Consider the following 25,852-nt stretch of genomic DNA (forward strand, 5'->3'; position numbering starts at 1 on the left):
CAAGAACTTGTTCTTCTCTATTTTAACGATAATGTTACATTGGACACAATTCTAATGTGAGCAGATGACATCCATATCTATAATAACACTCCATTTCTTTCTCTCAAATCTTTAACTCGGAAATTTTTCTTCTTAAATAGAGGTATATCATACACTTTACAAAATTATCCAACTAAAACTTTTGTAACTGAAATAGGCTCCTTGACATTCTCTAACCATGTCCTGAACCCAGGGAATACGCAGATTTCCCAGTTTTTAACTGGGATCAAGTGTTGTTCCATTAGAAGCTGAAGTGAGCCAGAACAAAGCAATTCAAGATTTGGTTGGAGAGAGAGAGAGAGAAAAGGAAGTTGAGAGGAAAAGTAAATAGTAAAAGGATTTGGCTTGCAAAGAAATGTGTTACATAAAGTCATACATAACTTTACAAAATTGACAATCAGTTTATACATGTGCTAATAAATGTAGGCTTAGACTGCATACAGCTAACAAAAACCTACGTGCCAACTAAACCATGGACTGTGAATGTTAGTATGGTTGACTGTCAATGTAAACACTACAGAATGTAAAGGTTTAAGTCACATACTGTCAGATAAATTCTGAAGACCCGATGTTTAAAAGTCAGACTGCTACTTTGATGCATGCAGCCAACATATAAAGAATACAGTATATACACTGCATGTTACCAACATGTATATGGTAAAAATCTCACTTTCAGCATGGCTGAGTAACTGTCTGTTTTATGGCGCCACCTACTACTGGATACAAGAACAGTACCCCTATAAAATCAACCAATCTGTTACTTGGTTCTCTCTTGCAAGAAAAAACTTGTAAAATACACATACCCACTGAAAACCTTGAACATATATGGCAGTGCTAACATGTACCTGCCTACGTAATACTAAGGGGAGCATGACTGAGTGTACAGTTGTAATAGACGACCATATTTTGGATACAGTAACAATCTTCCTCACAACCAGTGCCCTGGGGCACAATCATACAGTTGAAGATTTGTGGGAGCAAATAGCATTAGCAGTGATGGAGACCTTCTGGTCACCATCATCCTTGTAAATAAACTCTCAGCCGGATTCTTTGCTCAAGGCAACCAATTACTAATATGTCACTATCTATAGTTTTTACAAATATTTCATCCTAAAGTGCCATATTGCGCCCTTCAATACTCATCGGAACTGCTGTGCGTGCTTTCTGTAAACGCTTACGCTCCTGGAAGGCACGCAACTGCTTATCCAATCTTGTCATGGCCTTTTTGGTATTCTGGAAAAAAAAGAAAATAAGTAAATAAATAAAAAATAAATAAATAAATAAAAAATAAATAAAAACCAATCAATCCATCCGCTGTCCCAGTTCTCTCTTACAAGAAACCTAGTTCAGCCCACAGATTACTCAATAAAGAGATTTCGGGGAGTTGTCTATTGTGGACTTGACATGGCAAGGAGAGAGGGTTGCTTTGTAAATGAGATGGCCATACTGTGGATGTGCCATGTCCTGCTGCATTGCTTCTGATCCAGGTAATGGGCAGATCCCCATAGGTGGTGGATGGGAGTGGGATAGGTCAGAATGGGTGTATGCCTAGCGTGGCTACTTCCCTTGTAGATATACTGTAGAAATATAGTCTAGAGTGGATGCAAAATAGTGTAAAATAACATATTCTCAGTGTGGTGATTGCACTTTTGAACATTTGGTACTTGTTGCTAAGTCAATTCTATGCTGGTACTACTATATCCCTTATGTCGTAGATCCTCATGGATGATGGGTCATCACTGTCTCCCACCTTGTCCCTTCATGTGAGGGTGATGGAGGGGAGTGGGATGGGTGGGGGTGGGCAGATGCCTTGGCTGGCTAACTCCCCTTTAAGGATGAAGAAGCCTTTTGGTATAAGTACAAGATAGTTTTACAATAGACCCTCCCACCTTCTTATAAGGAGAGCAGCCAAGTCAAAGCATACACCCACATCATACCCAATTAAAATAAATTTAATAAAATCCCATTTAACACCTTTCACGTCTCACAAACTTAATGACAAAGGGTCATCTTTTAACTCCACCACACTACTCGCGTTAAGGACAATGCTGTGAAGTAAAATACTTCTACAGCTGGGTCAAAGCTGGTATACCCCCGAAAACATCAGTATTTGATGACTTCCATTCAAAATAATTAATGAAGCAAAAGAGAACCTTTAGGGTCCTTTCGTACATTCACTATCCTTGTTCTCTTCACTGCTCAGGATGGGTACCTGCATATGATGTTATTGTAAGATTGACAGTGGAGATGCCCATTTTCAAAGCCTGTCAACCCCCTCACTTCCAATGGTGGGTGCAGCCCTAAAGGGGCCCCAAGACCTCTATCAATTTCAATGGTACTTCTTACAATTTCTCACATTTGGATAGTTGACAAACAATGACAGCTCTCCTACCCCTTTTTGCTGATGACATGAAACCAGTCCCATAACAGTGGAACAGAGAAAGTCCTAAGTTTCTTCCCAGAGAGATTTGTGAGGGCCAGAGTACCAGCCACTGTAGGGCTGCAGGGTTTCCATCTAGTGAAACTTGGGCAATATCAGTGTGTCATACTTTCATAACCACTCTCCACTCACACTTATTTCTTCCCTGCTTGCCAGACACCCATCTCATTCTCAGTCTTTCCCTTCGAATTCACTCAATCCAACTCTACCTTCCTTGCTCTTTTTGCTAGTCTTTCTTCACTTATTCTTTCCATATAACCAAAGACACTTACCTTGCTTATAACTGTATCAACATCTGACTTGGGTCTATTTACATAATCCTTGTTTGATGGTCGAGGAACCCGAGCACGGTAACACCAACCCTTATCACCTGGCCTCAGGGGTCTGAAAAGATATCGGAATGGGTTTAGGAGGGAAGATTTCTATTAAGTTCCAAATTGACAGGATTAGGAGAGAAACACAGTAATAAGTGAGGAACAATGTGAGTTTAGGACAGAAATGGTTTGTGTGGATCAGATTTTTGTGCTAAGACAGATATGTGAGAAAGCTATAGGAAAAGGTAAAAATGTTTTTTGGGTCTTTAATAATTTGGAAAAGGCTTATGATAGGGTAGACAGGTAGGGGGAGGTATTGCAGATATATGGGATAGGAGGAAAGCTGTTGAGAGCAGTCAAGTTTTTACAAGAGTAGTAGAGCCTGTGTTAGGATTAGAAGCAGAGAGAGTGAGTGGTTTGAGGTCAAGGTGGGATGTGTTATGTTACCTTGGCTGTTCAATTTATACATGGATAGGGTGGCGTGAGAGGTAAATGCACTGGTAATGGGTTGGGAATTGGAGATGGTTAAAGAAAATGGAGAAAAGTGGGAGATAAGTCAGTTGTTGTTTGCTGATGACTGCACTTGTGGTAAGATCAGAAGGGATTAAGGAAGTTAGAGACATAGTTTGCGAAGGTGTGTGAAAGAGGGAAATTGAAGATAAATGCAGGTAAAAGTAAGGTAAGTAATGAGATGTACAAGGGGAGAAAGTGGGAGCAAATTGGAAGCAAGTATTACAGGAGAGAGACTGGAGGAATTGGATAGGTTTAGATATTTGAGTGTGAATGTGGTGGGAAAGGGAGGTATGGAGGTGGAGGTAGAATATAGATTGAGAGCTGGTAAATGCTTTGGGGGATTAAAAAGTGTAATGGGAAAAAGACATTTGGGAATGGATGCTAAGGAGATTATATGAAGGAATGATTGTGTCAACAGCATTGTATCAGGCAGAAACATGGAACATAAGAGAGGAAGAGTGAAGAAGTTTGAATGTGTTTAAGATGAAATGCCTGAGAAGTATGGTAGGGGTTACTAGGCTGGATAGTGTGAGGAACAAAGTGGTGAGGAGGAGAATGGGGGTGGAAAGGAAGTTGGGAGATAGGGTTGATTAAAGAATATTGGGATGGTTTGAACACACGGAAAGAATGAGTGAAGAAAGATTAGAAAAAAAGGTATGGAAAGCAGAGGTGGAAGGAGTGAACATGAGGGGGAGACCAAGGATGAGGTGGATGGATGGGGTAACAGGGGTATTGAGAAAGAGGGGAATGTCTATTGAGGAAGGGGGAAGACAGAAGAATGGGGTGAGTGGAGAATGGTTGTGTATGGATGATGCTGTCATGCATGGAAGGGAGTGGGTGGGGGATGGGGGTGTACATGTGAATGATATTTTGATGTAGCCCAAAGAGATTTCTCCCAGTCTTCTCTTTTTCTGCATGAGGGGATGGAGAGGGGGGTCGCTGATTAAATAAAATGGCTTTGCTATGGATGTGCTGTGTCTTGCTACATTGATTCTGACCCAAGGCAGTGGGTCAGATGCAGGGTTGACCCATCACCCATGAGGAGCCAAGATAAGACGGAGGGAGGGGGGTGAATGGGAATGGAGTATGTGGGGATGGAATGGGTAGGAGTAGATTTTATGCCTTTGTTTTTTGGCTACTTCCCTTGTAAGGGGGAAAAAGCCATTGGGACATGTATATATGAAAATAGAAATAATGACAATGTAAAAATAACACTAAGAAACACTTGGTTAAGTCTCACCACTTCATTACAGGGTAATCCTCCCCCATCATCCCCTGAAGATAATACATGATTTGGTCTGATATTGGAATTGCCTCTCTGAGAGATGACTAGAATGGTGCTTTGTTATGATTGACATTTTGAACATCAGAAATAAAAGTAGTGTGCCCTTGCCTGACTTCATACAGCCTCAAATCACCTCTATTCTGACTGCTTGTCCTAGTAGCAATGCTATCAGTCACTCTGCTAGCAAACATCTCACTCACCCATTTTTTATAGTTCTGGGCTTTGCTATAACAAAGCTTATGCAGTCTATAGTACATACCTTCCATCTGGACCTTCAGGGGGTGGCGGTTCATCTCGATACCTTGCTACTCCGGTTTCTTTCGCTATTTCCATATCTCTCTCAAGGCGATCTTCTCGTGAATAAGCTGTTTGGAAAACAAATAAATGATAATTCACAATACACTTGTGAAGTGCCCCTTGGTATATGTAACAATGAGTACATCTCATATTTCATGTACACATATACCAAAGGCCTTTCCCTTTTGTATGAGAGATGGAAAAATGAAAGGACACTGCTAATTCACACACATTAAAATTCACTTGACACCCTCCTATCCCAGCACCTTGTGATTTCAAGGTCATCTTGTCCCCTGCCACACTACGCAAATCAATGGAAAGGCACTTCCACTGCAAGGACTGATAGCTAGAGCTCATTATCAACCACCCTTCTTTCCTCCACTCAAAAGAGAAATTTGGAGCAGATGAGAATATTTTGGTCTTCACCTTTGACACTCGCATAACCTACCTACACATCTATGTACATACAAGTACAGGATTTGGTAAAACCCTTAATCAGTTTATAAACAATTCCTCAAAACTACATTCAAATTCACTTCCTTAATCATGTAAACATTTACACTCTACAATCTATATTTACATACCAAGGCCTTGAAAGGGGGAAAAGGCCTTGGTATATTTATGTATGTATTTATCTCCTTTTCATGATAAAAATTTGGGGTACACTAGCTCTGGCTGTCAGTCCCTGCAGCAGAAGAGCCATCCCTTGCTGCGCTACCTTAGACTCGAGTGATGTTATGGAGGGACTGGGAAACCTTCCATTCTTGAGGAGTCAAGATATGAGAGAGGATAAAATGGGTTTTGTGCACGATGCACAGGTGTACTTTCAGTAAGCCACACCCTTTATAAGGGGAATATAGCCTTTGGCATATAAGTAAATATCCTATATAACCTAACCCATATTATATCAGAGAAAATTAAGTAAACATTTTGCTTACTTCTGTAATCAGAGGAGTTGTTGAAGATTGGCCGAGACCAATTATTAATGAGTCGACCACAACGTTCCTTGTTGAGTTTCATTTCCTTTGGATGGCGATAGAGATACATAATTGCCTTGCCAATACCAGATGTTTTCAACATGTCTTGCGACAGTGGTGGTAACTGAAAAAAAGAAGAAAAATAAATAAATATATAAATAAAAACATGTGTATATATATATATATATATATAATATACAAATACAAAGATATTAATGAATGAAAAACAAACACATGCATACAAAGACATAGACAGAGAAGAGACTTACAGATAACAGCCACCTCAGAACACACTCCCTGATCCGTGCGGAGGGTAGTGATCTATCAGGCATTGGTGCTAGCCAGTCAGTGAGGGCTGACAATACATTGGCTTCAAGAAAACCTTCAATCAAATTATGCTTATTTATCTGACTCATGGCCATCTCCAACATTGCCATCTTTTTTGTTGCAGGCATTCGGTTCTTGTTCAGCTCACGGTCTTCATCTGCTGCAATGCGCATCTGAAATTAATCAATCATTAAACACATACCTCTTACCTGGGGATGGCTAAGTCAGAGCACATGCCCACATCAAACAATCAAAACCCATTTAACCACCCTTCCCATCTAAGCACCTCAGGGATGAAAGGGTTGTCCCTGTTCCCCTGTTGGACTACTTGGGTCAAAGGCAATGCAGTGTGGCACAGCTCTTTCACAGCACAGTCTCATAGGTAGAGCTACTTCACCTCTGCCACCTCATCATATGTTGAACCCTTTCCTCTTCCATTCGAAACTTACAAAGCAAATGGAAACATCACTTCAGGCTGTGCCATCCCTTCATTCATTGACAATCTCCCTCCGTTAACTTTCAGTTTAGTATAAGCAGCAACGACTGCAACAGCACTGTAAGAGAGAGGCCAAACGCAGAGTATGGGATCCGATATATTTGACATTTCGCCCAGCAGGGCTTCTTCTGAAGAAGCCCTGCTGGGCGAAACGTCAAATATATTGGATCCCATACTCTGCGTTTGGCCTCTCTCCTACAACTTTCAGTTTCCTGCTCAACAAATATCCATGGTCATCCACCTTATTCTTTGTCTTAATCTCAAGCTCACTCCTTCCACTTCTGGTCCCCACACTTTTATACTAATATTTTTTTTTCACTTTCATAACTTTCATACAACATATATTACTACACAGATCATACTAACCTTCCTCACAATTATAGCAATGTGTTCTTCATTATCATTAATAATGTCAACATTGTTCTTCTTCTTACGCTTGACCATATCCTTCTTCCTTGCCATCATAGCATCAAAGTCGTTAACGAACTCCTGGTCATTCATATCCCTACGGTCTCCATCTCTATCCACAACTCCTTCATCTTCACTTGAAGAACCCTTAGGTTCCTGTGATGAACAAACATTATTATAGTTGAGGTGCACACAATACCTATATGAATATACTAATGATCATGCATATGGGGCAACAACAACAGTCTACACTAACAAGCATTCCCAGAATTCTCCAGCCCAACTCAATGTTCTTCCTTTATTACTCTAGGAACCAAGGTGGATTGCTGCAAATGGTGGTCCTTGGAGATGGAGATCAGAATCAACTCTCAACCAACATCTTCAGAACCTATCAACATCCTTATCTGTAATTGGGCTGGTACTAGTCTCCTGAGCAGACCCAAGTTATCTATCAACTCTGACTATTTTCCTTACTTTTTCATGCAATACAACCCAACTGTACAACTGCTGGCTACCCTCCTCTTAGTAGCTCATGACACAGATCCACATCAACACAATACATCAATCCAAAGTTCCTTCCTCTACAGATCTATGGACCAGGGACTGGTGCTGGTTCAGTACTGTAGGGCTTGGGGGTGTCCAGTCAGTCACTACTTATTATCATATACTTACCTTTTAACCTAGATACAAGACCACCATGAACCACTTAATCCTTCCTAGTAATGTCAACCACCTCTTTCAACCCTTCTTTACCTAGAAACTAAATTCAACTATTGCAATACCTATTCAGTCAATCCTTATTAATGTCAAACACATTTTTCGACCTTTTTTCCTTACCTAATAACTAAATTTGACTACCCCAATACAACCAATCCTTCACCCCAGATCTCTCTCACAGGAGACCTACATCTCCCAGGTAAGCTACTGTCTCCTGCACCAGACCTAGGGCAACTGATTGAACGACACTCCTACATTCCACTCCTTCCAAATATCTTCACAATACTGGGTATCTCTTCAGCTTGTGAGATGTACTAAACCAGTGCTTGTGGCCACTGTCCTAGAGGCTATGGGTCTCCTCTAAGAGAACCAGAACAATTGATTGATTACCAAAGATACACATACACACAAATATGGTCATCAATGTGATGAGCTTTTGTAAAATTTCTTGATTATTCGAACCACTTTTCTTACCTTAACAGATGATGTTTGTGTACTTGGTTCATCATCTGGGGCCCTTAATCCTTCATTATCTGATTCCCTTCGACTTGGAGGTCGTGATCCAGCCTCACTATCGCTACCTTTGCCAGACTGCTGGCCTTCCTGAAGTGCAGAAATTTTGGTTAAATATAAATTAATATATATATATATATATATATATATATATATATATATATATATATATATCTCTTGATGGTGCATTGGTCTAGTCACTCGGCGCTAGTAACGTTCTTGCCGCATGAGGTTCGACTCCTCGGGCATACTACATTTCAATTTCTGCATGTGCCTTGATGGCTTAGAATTAAAGTGCATTGTGGTTGATAAATATATATATATATATAAATATATATGTATATATGTATATATATATATATATATATATATATATATAGACAGAGAGAGAGAGATCTATATACCAGGGGCTACTTCCTCCTTATAAAAAATGAAAGAATATTGGGATGGTTAAGATACGTGGAAAAAATGAGTATAGATAGATTGGTAAAAGAGGTGTGGATGGCAGGTGGACAAATTTGAGGGGAAAACCAAGGATGAGATGGATGGAGGGGGTGAAATGGGCTTTGGGCAAGAGGGGAACAAAGATGGGAGAAATTTGGGGATAGGGGTGAGTGGAGAATGGCTGTGTTTGGATGATACTTTGATGCAGCACGAAGGGATTTTTCTCTCAGTTGTTTCTCTTTTCTAAGTCAAACAAGGAAGGGAGGGGTTGGGAGATGGGGGAGTGGGGAATGGTTGTATGTGGATGATTTTGACACAGTCCTCAGGTATTTCTCTCCATTGTCTCTATTTTCTGCATGATGGGATGGATAAGAGAGGGGAGAGGGGGGGAGTTGCCAATTAAAGGAAGTGGCCATGCTGTGGATGTGATGTGTCTTGTTGCATTGCTTATGACCTGGGCAGTGAGCAGATGGGGATGACCCTTCATCCTTGAGGAGTTAAGATGAGAAGGAAACAAGGGTGATGGATAGGAGTGGAATGGGTGGGAATGGGTATATGCCTTTGACTTGTCTACCTCCCATATGGGGGAAGAAGCCATTGATACATAAACACACACACACATATATATATATATATATATATATATATATATATACAAATGAAAAATAAAATAAGACGTACATATACCAATGCCCCCCCCCCCCTACAAGGGTGGTAACCAAAAACAAAGGTATAAAATCCACTTCCACCCATTCCATCCCCACATACTCCACTTCCATTCATCCCCCTTCTGTCCCTCTTATCTTGGCTCCTCCTGGGTGATGGGTCATTCCTGCATTTTGCCCAATGCCCTGGGTCAGAAGCAATGTAGCAAGACACAGCACGTCAACAAAAAAGCTGCTTCATTTAATCGGTGACCCCCCTCCCCTAGTCTTCTCAATAAAACAAAAACAAACAACAACCATTCTCTCTATCTATATACCAAAGGCCTCTTCTCCCTTACAAGAGGGGTAGCCAGCCAAGGCACACACCCACTCCATCCACCACCCACTGTTTCCCCCCTCATCTTAGCACCACAAGGATGAAGGGTCATCCCTGTCTCCTGCCCAGTGCCTAAGTCAGAAGCAATGCAGCAAGACACAACACATCCACACCAGGACCACATCATAAAATGTAATAAATAAATAAGTTTAACCTTAGATCCAGTTTAATAGACTCTTACCTCTGATCCACTTTCGCTCCCACTGAGCATTGAACGTTTCTTTGCTTTCTTCTTTCGTGATGGTGCAGCCGAGTCAGAATCGCTGCCGGAATCGCTACCACTTCCAATGGCTTTAATTTTTCTTTTGACCTAAATTCAAGAGCATGTTACTATATCATAAACATTAATAAAAATAATAGAAATATACATTATGAAACATTTTTAATTAACAGCTAGAGTATATATATATACTCATCAAAGGCCCTTTCCCTCTATAAAACATTGTGAAAAATGTAACAGTGCAACACTATTACACATCTCACCCACACAATTTTTTACCTTAAGGAAATAGTGGAACAGCAACAATATAATCCTGGTGGGTGACTTTAATTGTAATGAGGTGAATTGGGTAGTCTGAGAGGCAATTGGGAGATTGAGACTGATGGGGCAATGAACATTAAATGGGTCAAAGCTAAGACAATATAAAGAGATGACACACAAGACTGAATCTGCTGCGTATCAAAGAGTCTGACATACAAAAAAAAAAAAAAAAAGTACAGCTTGAATTTCATGTAACAGGAGATACATCACCAAAAGAATCATAACAAAGAAGATACAATTCTTTAATAACAAGTTCCACAGATTTGAAGGAATTCTTTGAACAAAATCGTTTAGGATGAATTCATGAAAACAAAAGTACGTATTCAAACTTACCTATTGGTTCATCTTCTATTCTAGCAGAGATTTCCCAATACCACTACACTAACATTTGTCCATAAACCTCTATGCACTCATTTTAATCTATCCAAAAAACCGCCCTTTCCTATACACTCTTCTCACTACCAGGCTCATATGCACTTGTACAGTCCCACATCTCCCTTTCCGGTTTCACTTTTGTCCACAATAATGTTGAAGAAACCTACTTGCACTCCACTACACGCTTACTTATCTCTTAACTTACTAGTAGAGCCACCACTTCTCTCCCTTGTCCTCTCTTCACTCCTGACATCCTAGGAACTACACTCCCAAACTCAAACTTGCCCCTTTCAACTTAGTTTCACTCAATGGCAACATATCCATCTTTCTTCTCACAAAAAACTCCTCACAGACCATCTTGTGCCTATGCTTTTTTTTTTTTTTTTAGTCCTATCCCTGTCATGTTTGTTACCTTTTACAACTAAAGTGGGAACACTCAGTGGCATATTCTTTCTCCCCTATTACAAGGTTCAGTGAAAAGGGAAATATATATTCAGAGATGTGGTGCAGGGCAGTATTAAGAGTGGAGGGACAGCATAACGGAGGGACAGTTGTGGTATAATAAAGTAGCATCATTTCTCTGAGTAGAGACTTCCTCTATCACAGACAAAATGATATGCACTTTGGTCCATAGGGGCTCCCCATATCGACTCTAAAGTATCAGCTGCATGCTACTGAGCAGTGCTTAACCACACAATAACATGCAGCCAATACCCAAGATGGTATAATAAAAAAAATTCCATGCCTAAACATAGATATCACAACAAAAAGAAAGAAAACCAGGAAAAACAGAAACTACTGGCAGGAAAATTAAAACAAATGTAGAGTACAATAAAAACCATTAAAAATTAAATAACCACCCATGAAGCAGTTGGGAGCAATTTAGGGACTCATGGAAAAATTTCCAATTGCCAAAAACAGCAGTGCAACAAACACTTCTCCAAAACAAGTTTCAAAGCAACAACCCAAGAACACAGTCTCCCTTACAAGCTCAAAAGACCCAACCCTTAGGGTTCAATTTGGAAAACTCCTCCCAGATTATTATAATAATTTTTTTTATTCATTTATTATTATTTTTTTAAGGAATGTCTCCTTTGGGGCTACTAGGATGCCTAGTCCTATTCCTGTTCCATTTTTGTTGCCTTTTATGACTAAAGTGGGTACACACAACACACATAAAAGTGTAATTATAATTATCAATATAATTATCTAACCTTTTTCTTTTTGCTCTTGTTTTCCTCTTCATCTTCAGATCCACTTCCTCCTCCTACAACACCTCCATCACTATCAGAATTTGACAACAGACGACGACGTTTTGCCTTTTTTGGGCTGGCACCCCTATCAGAATCACTTTTGCTTGCAGATCTACTACGTGATCTTGACCTACTTCCACTTCGAACACTGTTTTGGGTGGGAAAAAGTTATGTACACTGCCTTAAATACAACAGACCCCATTCAACAGATTTTGAAACCCATAAACAAATTCCAGTGACAATAAATTTAAAGCCCGTGCCCCCTATATTATCATGGTATATCAAAAATCCATCTTTATAATCTTTGGTATATTAAGTTACAGTAAATATATTGAGCTCTTTACATTTATCAAACAGATGTTCTCAATCTTTTCATTAAATTAAGGGATTGGAGTATGCATACTCTATATATATATATATATATATATATATATATATATATATATATATGTATATATATAGACATTGTGACAGGTTTGAGGAAGGTAAAAGAGTAAGTGAAACTGATCAGGAATAAACTTGGCCCTAGACCTGTATGTGTGTGTGTGTGTATAGAAAGAATGAGTGAAGAAAGACTAGTAAAAGAGGTATGGAAGGCAGATGTGGAGGGAGTGAACATGAGGGGGTGTCCTAGGATGAGATGGATGGATGGGGTGAAGGAGGCTTTGGGGAAGAGGGGAATGTCTGTAGGGGAATGTCTGTTGAGGAAGGACGGGAGAGGACAGAAGACAGGGGTGAATGGAGAATGGTTGTATATGGATGATGCTGTGATGCATGAGGTGGAATGGATGGGGATGGGGGGTGAGAAAAATTTGACCCAGCCCAAAGGGATTTCTCCCTGTCTTCTCCTTTTCTGCATAGGGGGACGGAGAACGAGGGGTTGCCGATTTAATGAAGCGGCCTTGCTGTGGATGTGCTGTGTCTTGCGACACTGCCTCTGACCCAGGGCAGTAGACAAGGTGCAGGGGTGACCCGTTATCCAGGAGGTGCTAAGATGAGAGGGAGGGTGGAAGGGGGTGGAGTGTATCTAGGGATGGAATGGGTGGGAGTGGTTTATGCCTTTTTCTTTTTGGCTATATATATATACATATATATATATATATATATATATATATATATATATATATATACATACATATACCAAGGCTTTTTCCCCCTTACAAGGGAGGTAGCCAAAAAGGAAAAGGCATAAAATCATTCCCACCCATTTCATCCCTGAATACACTCCACACCCCTCCACCCTCCCTCTCATCTTAGCACCTCCTGGATGACAGGTCATCCCTGCACCTTGTCCACTGCCCTGGGTCAGAAGCAGTGTTGCAAGACACAGCACATCCACAGCAAGGCCACTTCATTAAATCGGCGACCCCCCCTCTCCGTCCCCCCATGCATAAAGGAGAAGACGAGAAATATACACATCCACAGCAAGGCCACTTCATTAAATCAGCGACCACCCCTCTCCGTCCCCCATGCATAAAGGAGAAGACGAGGAGAAATATACATATATATACATATACATATATATATGTGCCCTTCCACTTGTATATACATGTATGTATGTCACAACAAAGTTATGTCGTAGCACATTTGTAAAATAATACTGATGACCCACTTTTGGAGAAGAATAAGTGAAGATATAGAGATCTGTATATTTCGATCACTTACTGTGATCCTCTTCAGCAGATATGAATTACAGAGTAGAGAACAGTGTGTATTTATACTAAAACAGTGAGGTGAGCTAGAAGGGACGGGGGCTCAGGTCACTAGTCCGGCGTGCATGTGTGGATCTTGGTGGCTCAGGTCACGTGCCTGGCGTTGTGTGGACCTTGGTGTCTTTTGTCCACCGTTAGTGTAGATGATAACATTTTATTTATAGCAAAAGAGGAAATACAATCTGGTGACCATTGACCATAGGAAATGGTATAATTTGGAAAATTGTTTATTAGGGAGGATTCTGCCATTTTTCTTCTGAAACTACATTTGGATTTGTAAATTATTTCAGCATCGTCCCAATTTATCCGGTGGTTTTTGATAAATACGGGCAGGAAAATTCCGCGGTATTTCAGCACGTCGCCAACAAAAACCACCAGATAAATTGGGACGATGCTGAAATAATTTACAAATCCAAATGTAGTTTCAGAAGAAAAACGGTAGAATCCTCCCTAATAAACAATTTTCCAAATTATAACATTTCCTATGGTCAATGGTCACCAGATTGTATTTCCTCTTTTGCTATAAATAAAATGTTATCATCTACACTAACGGTGGACAAAAGACACCAAGGTCCACACAACGCCGGGCACGTGACCTGAGCCACCAAGATCCACACATGCACGCCGGACTAGTGACCTGAGCCCCCGTCCCTTCTAGCTCACCTCACTGTTTTAGTATAAATACACACTGTTCTCTACTCTGTAATTCATATCTGCTGAAGAGGATCACAGTAAGTGATCGAAATATACAGATCTCTATATCTTCACTTATTCTTCTCCGAAAGTGGGTCATCAGTATTATGTATGTATGTATATACTAGTGGAAGGGCAGTGAGCTAAACATAGAGAACAGTTGGAGTCTTATTCACTAACATTTTGACCTTACCAGGACATTCTCAAAGTACTTTGAGAATGTCCTGGTAAGGATGCAACATCAGTGAATAAAATTCCAACTGTTCTCTGTGTTTAGCTCACCACCCTTCCACTCATTTGTCTTCCATACTTCAACTATATATATATATATATATATATATATATATATATATATATATATATATAAACACACACACACACTCATACCTATATATATATATATATATATATATATATATAAACATGTATATATATATAATCATGAAGAACCCAGTCAGAATAAAAGGAAACTTAGAAGAAAGTATAACTTGCGTATTTCGTGGTATGAGGGTTGTTGATATAGAGGCATGGTATGTATTTGTACTCCACTGTCCAATTGGTGAGAAGTGTGAGTGTAGATTTGGTTGGGGCTATTTTGAGTATTTGTAATGAACCAGGTGTTGAGTGTGTCAAGGTATGGTTGTAGTATTTCTACAGCTTCATCTTTACTACAGTATGTGCATGTAATTGTTATGTTGTCCGCATAAGAATTGTATTTCTGAGGTGTCGGGTGTGGGTATACCATACATATATAGATTAAAGTATAGGGGATAGAACTGAGCCCTGTGGTACTCCATTCTTAAAGTTTTTGGTGTACAATGATTGGTCATTATTTGACATATAGGCATTTCTATCTATCATATAATTGGAAAGCAATCTTTTGGTGTTATTGTACACGTCTGTGTTACATGTTTTGTTTGTGTGATTGTGACGGGAATTGGCATCTAACGCTTTATTACTGTCTAGTGTTAAGAAAAGTGTTTGGAAAATTAGGAATTGATGTGAAAGGGGCCAAAAGAGTAATTGCACATGTGCTGTATGGAGTAGAGATTTGGAATATAAGGGAGGCAGGGAGGAAGGGACTGAATATTTTTAAAAGGGATTTGAGGAATAAGCATTACATGAATGGACTGTGAGAAATGTGGATGTGAGGCACAGAATGGTGGAGGGGCAGAAGCTGTAGGATAGGGTTGACTACAAAATACTGAGGTGGTTTGGGCATATGGAAAGAATAAGGAAAGACTTGCATAGAGAGTGCAGACAGCAAAAGTGGAGTTAGTCTTTGATGAAGAATGATAAAGATTTAAAAAGTGCATTTCTTTGAAAAATTATCAAAATTTTTGCCCTTTGAGATGATGCCAAAGTGCTGGAACATGGCATACAGTGTCCAAACCCCCTAAAATGTTAGTATTAAGAAAACTGACAAGTATTCCATTATGGTATGAATTGCAGCTCAAAGCCTTTGAAAAAATTATCTGATTTCACTAACAATCTTATTTGATACAAAATATAAATAAATGAATTCAAAGTTTTCACTAACCTTGCTCTGCTCCCACTTTTGCTTCTGGACCTGCTGCGTGATTTACTTCTGGACCTACTGCGTGATTTGCTTCTGGACCTACTACGAGACTTGCTTCTTGATCTACTCCTGGATCTACTGCCAGACCTACTTCTTGATCTACTCCCTGATTTGCTTCTTGACCTACTCTTTGACCTGCTTCCTGACCTACTACGAGACCTGCTTCCTGACCTACTACGAGACCTGCTTCCTGACCTACTACGAGACCTGCTTCCTGACCTACTACGAGACCTACTTCTCGATCCACTCCTGGACCTGCTCCCAGATTTGCTCCTTGATCCACTTCTAGATCTGCTTCTTGATCTACTCCTCGACCTACTTGCAGATCGACTGTTTGACCTACTTTTTGACCTACTCCTAGATCTGCTACCTGCCTTGCTTCCTGACCTACTTCTTGACCTGCTGCCAGATTTGCTACGTGACCTACTCCGAGACCCACTGGCAGATCTGCTGCGTGACCTACTGCGAGAACCACTTCCAGACCGGCTGCGGGACCGTGACTTATTGGATTGCGCTGGACTCCTCGATCGTGAACGAGAATTGCTGCGCACACTAGCCTTACTCCCTGATCTACTGCGAGATTTGCTCTTCTCTCTTTCTCTACTTCTTGATGCACTACCCTCCCTGCTTCCTGAAACACTCCTCGCTCTACTGCCGGACCTACTCCCTGATTTACTTCTTGATCTACTTTTTGATTTGCTCTTGCTTTTTGACCTACTCCTCGACTTGCTGCCGGCCCTACTGCCTTCTTTTTCTGAATCTGAGGCACCAAAAACTTCCTCAGTGACCTTCTTTTTCTCATCTACACTTTCCACTGAAGATCTGGAGGCTGATCTGGCACTTCTTGCTGCTGGAGATTTAGGGCTTCCTGACCTTTGGGGAAAGAAGGATAATCATAAATATATAAACAAATATGTAACAGAGTTGCCAACAAGCCTATCAAAAGAAATACCATGTATGGACAGCCTTTATTTAAGCTCTAACAAGTAAATTGTCCTACTAATAAATGGTTTGTGCACACATGGAATTTAAATAATAATAATAATAATAATAATAGAGATAATAATAATAATAATAATAATAATAATAATAATAATAATAATAATAATAATAATAATAATAGAGATAATAATAAAAAAAAATCAGAATGTTCTGATTTATAACCTCACCAAACAATAAAACAAAATCTCTGTAACCAGTGGGCTAGATCTCCATTCTTTTAGTCTAAACTGCTGATCATTCAATCATATTTTCATCTTACCTAGAGCGTGACCCTGCACTGCTAACAGATTGTCGGTCTTCATTATCACTGTCTACAACACTCTTGCGTTCTTCTGCCTCCTCGTCACTGTCCACCACTGACACACGTTCTTCGACTTCATGATCGCTAGCGATATCCATCCTACGAGGAAGAAAGAGAGGAAAAAAAAAAAAAAAAAAGTCCACATTAGTTAAACTGTCATTTCAAATATCCCAACATCAACTCTTTTTAATGACTTGCTTACTTTTATTCATCCACAAGGAGCTATTATAGGTGGGGAAACAAATGGGTGTAGGGTGGGTGAAGAGTGCATGTATATTTTGGTCATACAAGCTATTACCCCAGGTCTCTTTTGTAGAAGACCAATGGCTCCCAGGTAGCTGACAACAGCCACCAGATTGCTCCACACGTCACTCTAGGAAGAAATATTGTGCTGTTGTCTGGGTATGGCTGGGTGGGGCAGTGTGATATGGGGTGTTTTGTGTCTTCTGTATGATGGCTGCATCTAAGGCAATTTGTTTCTGTGCCTAAGCCTAGTCTGTGCTAGTACTGTTTACATGCTTGAGGGTGACCTGAATTTAGTTATATAGTAGTGGTTCTTGCTTCTTTTGGAAGGGATTTTCTGTGGGGATACATACATATACCAAAGGATTTCCCCCCCCCTTACAAGGGAGGTAGCCAAAAAACAAAGGCATACATCTGGAAAGGTATGCCAGAGGAGGGAGATGGGGCTTGGAGTGCCAGTTGGTTCATGTATCTATGTACAGGCAGTTTTTTATTTATGGGAGTTTATTTTATGCAGAAGGATGAGGTGAAGGGTCTTTCAACAAGAAGGGTCTGTTCAGTAAGGAAGGGATAAGGCAGGAGATAGGGGTGAATGGAGAATGGGTGTGTATACATGATATTTTGATACAAGGAAGGAAGGGGGCAGGGGATGGGGAAGTAGTGGTTGTATGTGGATGATATTTTGATGCAGTCTGAAGGGACTTCTCTTTTTCATATGATGGGGTGGGGGTGGGGGGCACTGGTTAAGTGAAGCGACTTTGCTATGAATGTACTGCGTCTTGGTGCACTGCTTCTGACACAGGACAGTGGGCAGGAGCCAGGGATGACCCTTCATCTATGAGGAGCTAAGATGAGAGGAAGGCAAGGGTGGTGGATGGGAGGAATGGGTAGGAGCGGGTTTGTACCTTTTCACTTGGCTACTTCTCTTATAAGGAGGAAGAAAACCCTTGGTATGCAGATAGATGTTTTATGAAAATTTGGTTTAATGAGACTGATGAAACAATATATTTCACTTTTAATTATGCAGTTTGCTTTAATTAACATTTCTACTGAAACACAAAGTTTTATGCAGTGGATGTATTGGTATCCTTCATTAAATTTGATTCACGCATTTTTTTTTACTGTCCTAGCCTCCCGATAGGGGGGAGTTTGTGACATTAAACCATATAATCACTTACATGATGCCTTTCTGTCCCTACATATATATATTGTAAATTAAATACTATATCTACATACATACCAAAAGGCCTATATCCCCTTTTAAGGGTGGTAGTTGGTCGTTCACCTACCCCACACCCATTTGTATATGGATTGTTTGTAAACAAACTTCTACAATTCATTGTGTATGTTTTTAATAATATTAATGTTTACTTTGATTGAATGTTTAGTATGTAATTGTTTTCATCCTTCTTTGGAAATGTATTTTCAGCAGGTCAAGCTTACTGTATTGGTTTGTGTTGCTGAGGTGGACCTAATTTTTGGACGTTACAATGTACTGATATATAATATACATACATAGAAAAAAGTTTATATATATAAAATTGTGCTTGTAGGGCAAGTACTAGGGCCTGGATTAGTTTTTGTCACTTGCTATAAGCAGGAGGGAAAGAAAGAAGAACAATCATGGTGGCTAATGAGTTATATTAAAAGGCACTAAGTTGATGGAAGATGATTAAAAAAAAAAAGGGGGGTGGGGTGAGAATTATTAGCATGAAAGAATGTTGATGTTATTCCCTAGATTGTCTGAGGAAAAGACAAGACTGATCAGCCAAAAAGTCTAAGGAATGACAATAACATTCTTTCATGCTAGCAATTTTCATCCCTTTTGATACATACCAATGGTTCTCAACCTTTTTCACTCAATTACCTTAAGGAATTCTGAACATCATCATGACCCCTTTTATTTCACTTCCCTCCTAACACATAACCTCCCCCAAAACCATTTTTCAACCTATCTATCCATATACCGAGAGCTGCTTCTCTCTCATGAGGGAGGTTGCCAAGTCAAAGACATGCACCCATCTCCCACCCATTCCACTCCCATCCACAAACGTGGTTTCCTTTTTTTCTCTTAGCTCCTTGTAGATGAAGGGTTATCCCTGTCTCCAGCCCATTGCCCAGTCTGGAAGCAATGCAACAAGACACAGCACATCCATTGCACAGTCGTTTCATTCACGCAGTGACCTCCATTCCCATTCCCTCATGCAAAAAATTGAGAGGACAGGGAGAAATCCCTTTGGGCTGTGTCAAAACATCATCCATACACAACCATCTTCCACTCAACCCTATCCCCTGCCTCTTCCTTCCTCAACAGACATTACCCTCTTCCTCAAATCCCTTTCACCCATCCATCCATCTCATCTTCGGTTGTGCCCTCAAGTTCACTCTATCTACCTCTGCTTTCCATGTATCTTTTGCTAATCTTTCTTCACTCAGGGACTAGGTATCCTGCTCTTAGTAAAATTATCCTACGAGGAGTCACAAAAAAATAATTAAAAACAAAATGCAGGAAAGAGATTACCCTATTTTTATTTCATGGTCAACTGGCTATATCCCCCTAGATGAGAACCAATATTCTTGACTGAATTTAATGATTTTTAACTTTAATAATAATAATAATAATAATAATAATAATAATAATAATAAAAAAAAAAAAAAAAATTACAATCAGACCTCGCTGAACATGAGTGTTTGGTTCCTTAGTCATCATGCAGGATGAAATTCATGTAGGGTGAATAACAGGTCTTATGGGAAAAAATAGCTTAGGATCCCAGACTCTTTTCAGGCACTGGCACACAACATGACCCAGCAGGCTATTATTCAAATCATGCTATCATGAATCACGGTCATATTCAGCAAGTGCTGGGATATTTTACCTATTCATGTAAATGTGAAGTTTCATGTACGGTGAAGTCGTGTTGGGTGAGGTCTGATGGTACCTATCCAAAGTTGTTTCCCAACTCACCTTTTATCATCATCCTCATCATCTGAGCCCTTCCTGGAGCTCCTACTTGATCTGTTTGACCTCCTTGACCCAATGGATGACCTTGAAGAGCGTGATGCTTGAGAAGTTCTTGACCTCGTTGAGGCCTTTGACTTAATAGACTCATTATCTGAGTCATGTGATGCAACTGGAGATCCTTCATCTGTAACAAACAATAAGACACTCTTAAGGGGATAGTCCATCAGAAAATCACGAAAAAAAAAAAATCTGAAAATAAAAGTGTTGCTCATAAGCTCTCTCATGGCTGAGTATGGAAGCTGTATCTTGATTTTTACTATCTAAAAAAAATATAATACAGTACCCCCCACCCTACTGTGGCTGGGTCGTGTGCGCTGCATACTGCATATTACGTTTTCTGTTGTTACATATATTTGCTAACAAAAGAAGCTGTGTATTTTGCACAATATTTATGCTTTTGTATGATAAATAATAGCATACGAGCTAATATGTTGACAGATGCTGTGACAGTTGACACAGTATTATGGGAAGGCAATATGTGATTGTGTGAATACTGACGTTCAGACAATGCATAAAGCTATCATGGCCTCCTACCTGCATTCTGTCAGCACAGATGAGAAGCCATTGCATTCTTACTGTCCTAAGGGTGGTGTTTTTTTCCAGAGAGCACTAGCCAGGCAAGAGGAACCCGAGTCTCACAGAGTCAAGAAGCCGTTCCTGGCGAAGATTCCCACTGAGAAGCGGAAATCCATCCTGGCAATATATCAAGACCTCACCTCTACAGAGCTTTTAGAGAAATGCCTCATGGGAAGGACACAAAACCGAAATAAAAGCTTCCATGCAAAGATCTGGGCTTTGAGTTCAAAGAGGAAGTTTGTTGCATCAGCAGCTAGAGTTAAATTCTGTGCTCAAGTTGCAGTTCTGAACCACATATTTGGTTATGAACTTGCATATATGCCATCAGCAAGAGGGACAACAACCAGTGATGCCATAAAACAGCTTAGGATGGCAGATAAAGATCGTCTGTCGCCAAAGATGCATCGCGCCAAGAAAAGGAAAAGTGCAATATAACCCTGGTGGATACTAACTGGATTCATCATATAAACCTGTAATTAATCAAAAGCTGGCAACAAAGAGTAGGGTTGTGCCTATCATACCCTTTCAACACCATAACATCCTAAATGATGAAAGGGGACCAGTAACCATGAACAAAAAACTATGACGCTCATTCCTGAAAAACTTGATTTTTGCACATTTGACTTGATTCATATCCAAAACGCCTTCACTGATTTTTAACTGCAAATCCTTTTCGGATTCAGCATAATTGGGAGAACATTTGGAGGCAGATTTATGTCCTGTCAAGGACTAGGAGGATTTTTTCATATATACATTTTTTTTCTTCACTTTTTTCATCAACTTACTTTAATTTTTTTCTCATAACAGACTGATCAGAACATCATAATTCTGCCTCCATCTGCCTTCATCTATCTTAGCCCATTATAAATACAAAAAATAATCAATATCCAGTCAAAGGTCTATCCTCTGAATCAATTTCAAAATTTTCAAAAATTAACCCTCAGAGAGAGAGAGAAAAAAAAAAAAAAAAGTATAAGCATAAATGAATTGAAAACTCGGTGGTATCTTCTCTGAGACAAGGCAGTTACTAGGAAAAAATCTCGGCCACTTTCACCCCAAACTAAAAAAGTTCAATTTTCTAATGGACGATCCCCTTTACAGGTTTTCATTCTCATAATACTATACACTTTAGTTAAAACTGAAAACTATTTGCCATCAAAAAAGTTCTGTACATGCATAACACACCCTCCTCACTCACATCATTATACCATACAAGCACAATCAATTAAATGGAGAAAAAACAATAGTATACTAACTCAAACATCTACAACCTATCCCCTCTATCCTACAACACATCCATACAAAAACATATTCACATGTATTTCACAAAATCATGAAGTCTCACTGCCAAACACCATTCTCCTTCAATTCCTTCTAAACATTATCCCCGAAGAAAACTCCCTCCCAAAGAAGCAAGAATTACACTAGTATGACTAAGAATAAGAATGGGGGTGACTACAAGAGACCATAAGGCCTACACTGCTTACTACATACTAAGGCTATTCCATTTGCATACAACTATGATGTTAAACCAGTTCTTCCCCCATTCTTTCTTAAACCTAAATTCACCCAACTTAAATTCATTACTACGAGTCCTGCCCTGTCTTAATATGATGACCTTGCCTGCATCACCTTTGTTATAGCCCTTGACCCATTTGAATACCTCTACCAGATCACCCCGCAATCTTTGTCTTTCCAAAGAACACAAGTTGAGGTGCCTAAATTTGTTTTTGTATGATAAATTTCTAAGCCCTTGGGTCATTTTAGTCATTCTCCTTTGTACCGATTCTGGTGAATCTATAGGGCAGAGACCAAAACTGTATTGCTGCATGGTCAAGGATGGGTCTATCACCAGATAGTTTAATGATTACCTCTGCACTTTTATGTGTAACCATCTAGCACTAACTTCTAATGCCTGTTAGCCCTATTCTTGGCACTAGTGCACTGTTTCCTGGACCCACTAACACTCTTATCCTCTTCCATACAATGATGCCTTCTTAGACATCCTGAGGTGTGACTGGGTATATGAAAATACTGGTGTTGGCATCCTGAATTTATTTATTTTGTAGTTGTAGCTGAGTGACCCCTGAATTCTGTGAACTGACTTGATTATGTTTTCTGTGTTTATTATCATTAAGTAGTGGTGGTGGTGGTGGTGGTGGTGGTGGATGATGATGATGATGATGAAGAAAATTATAATACATCAAGGTAATATATGATTTTCTTGGCAGATAAAAATAGTTGCTAAAACTGATTTATTAACGAATGAAATCGCAGCAGTTGAATAGTACACCATATCTGTTTTGATTGATACCAAGGTTGAAGAAATGATAGGATGATAAATTTGCCTATCCTAACCTAACCTATATTTAGTAATTTGGTACCTCAAATTCTAAAGATCATCCAGGTCATTGTCATGGATGCTGATGGCCTGATTATTATTGTACCTTGGGCAATTAACAGACAATGGCAGAACCCCATGTTCTCTCATAAAGTCCAAGGAAGCCCTATTGTCTTTGTAACAGCCCTTATTAACATCACCTGGAGTTGGAGAACACCTGGTCCACAACATGAAATCAATTGTCTAACTGCCAGTGACTGGACTGGACAGATAACAACATGGCATCTGGACAGTGTCCTAGTGGTTTCATTCATTAGTAGATTTGGTTGTAGCAAGGTTTTTTGTTATGTCCACCAAGAAAATCGCATATTACATTCATATATTATAACTTATAAGATTAATATTAATTTTCTAATGCTATATCGCGTAGGCATGCACAACTAAAATAATACCACAAAGAAAAACTACTTTTTTGATGCCAGTGATCAATAGATGGAATAATCTACCAGAATATAGTGTTAAGCTCAGTGTCAATGCTTTTAAAAACAACTGTAATAAATACTATAAAACTCATGTGAGAAGAGGCAATTTATGAGCATAGCTCCCATAGCCTCTTAACCATTCCTAAAAATATTAGAGAAATGGAAAAACTTCACTTTCAGCTCAACAGTGCCATTGTCTGTCGACTTTCTCAAGTCTTTCATTCAGCATGGGCTCCTCCTGAAATATTATATTTTACTTGAAAAATTAAAAACAAATTATGAAATTAGATCACTCGGTTCAATCCATTAACCCTGGTCACTCTTGCAAAAGATCCAAGGCCTCCAGGAAACCAGCAACAGCCTCCAGATGGAACCATAAATCACTTAGGTAAATTAGGTCGACAAGGAAACAAATAAACAAAAATCATTTATCAATAATTTAGAAATAGAATGAAAAGCCTTCCTGAGATGAAAGAAGAGTACGATACTTGTATTCTTGTCTCTTGTGGGGCAGAGCAAAAGGAACAAGGTATAGGTCCAGCTCGGCTCATTACCGGCTCAGCCCGTAGATCGACCAACTCTGCCCTGTGGATATTCTGGCTCAGCCCATTCACTCAGGATCGTCATTAATGCAGGTATGATTTTCCCAAGAACCTGTGGCTTAACTGCTTAATCCCCCACCACAGATTTGACCTAAAGCACCTCTTTCTGTCGACCTTTTTGCTGGGAGATGGTGGGGGATTATGCAAAAATGCCAAACCTGTTACAATGCAATGTCCACGATTTGGTGTTTAACAGATTTGTCAGATACCTATCCGAACCTTCCTTACTCACATGGTTGACAAAACATCAATTTGATAATTTCCTGGATAAAAAGCAGCCATCATATGACAACAGCCTTTTGAGTCATGTTCACTGTATGCAAAAGACCTGCGGCAACTAACCAACTCATTGATATTGTGGGAATTACTCCATTAATTATATAATATGGATAAAATAATAATAATAATGCTTGTATGCATTTGTATACAAATTTAAAACTAGCCTCAAGTATGTGTATATGAACAATCACAAATCATACCCACAGTTGATGAAATCCAGCTAATAAATTCTTCCCAGCTTTAAAGTTCCCATGATTCATGAATACAAGCTTGGTTAACTAGGGTAGGGTGCACTCCTGGCCTTACTACTACCAAAATTTCTATATGGCACATGCCTACTTCATATTACACTTAATTTATTACTATCAATGAAATAATATAATTACTGTTGATGATACATAATTTGCTCTCACCGGTACTTAACACGCTACACAGTAATAAAAGTAATACTCAGACTGTACTAAATTGCTGATACTTAAGCTGGTCCCCAACCTCAATATCTAAACGAAAAAAATATATAATTTCGGCAATGGTTAAAGCATATCAGATATATTTACAGCAGTGCTTTGTCCAAGGTTATAGTTGAAAAAATATATATTTTGATATGAGCTTCGTCAGTGTTTTGGTGTTTTGACACTGGGACAATATAATGGTTAGGTATTATTGCACCACTCACTCCAGGAATATGCAACAAAATTTACATTTCCTTCCATATTACCACATGCATAGTCACACTGACTTACGAACTTTGCTTTGAGAAATTCATAATATTTAGAAATCATGAGGTAACCAAACATGTCATTTGTTTTGCTGGGGCATCCCTCTCACATATGTACGAAAATGTTCAATTCACCAATAAAATTAAACATATATATAAATACATTACCAGAATGTGATTCCATCGTCTTTTCCACTTTGTTATATGATCACTGTAGTCAGTAGAGTTATCCACTTACTCAATATCGTCCTACTCAATCACGAACTTTGTAAACTACTAGTACATGCTGAGCTGAACGTCCTATCGGACCAAACCAAGCTAT

General features: G+C 39.4%; 1 protein-coding gene across 2 annotated transcripts; it reads right to left on the bottom strand.

Annotated features, from left to right (window-relative positions):
* LOC143023279 (uncharacterized) lies at window positions 1–25,852 on the bottom strand. 2 transcript variants are annotated; one of them, XM_076181816.1, is made up of 14 exons: window positions 25,699–25,852; window positions 20,476–20,656; window positions 17,226–17,366; window positions 16,148–16,837; window positions 15,926–16,099; window positions 11,942–12,128; window positions 9,993–10,121; window positions 8,288–8,416; window positions 7,055–7,252; window positions 6,135–6,365; window positions 5,827–5,989; window positions 4,851–4,956; window positions 2,752–2,863; window positions 1–1,272 (listed from the first exon to the last, which is right to left on the bottom strand). In XM_076181816.1, exons 1-14 carry the CDS (start codon window positions 25,712–25,714, stop codon window positions 1,150–1,152), a joined length of 2,580 nt encoding a protein of 859 aa, XP_076037931.1. In that variant the 5' UTR covers window positions 25,715–25,852; the 3' UTR covers window positions 1–1,149. The 2 variants fall into 2 exon arrangements, with proteins under 2 accessions (XP_076037931.1, XP_076037924.1); XM_076181809.1 differs by having other exon boundaries at window positions 15,926–16,837.

The sequence above is a fragment of the Oratosquilla oratoria genome, chromosome 3 (assembly GCF_046742065.1).
Source record: "Oratosquilla oratoria isolate Oo_2021 chromosome 3, ASM4674206v1, whole genome shotgun sequence".
NCBI classification, from domain to species: Eukaryota; Metazoa; Arthropoda; class Malacostraca; order Stomatopoda; family Squillidae; genus Oratosquilla; species Oratosquilla oratoria.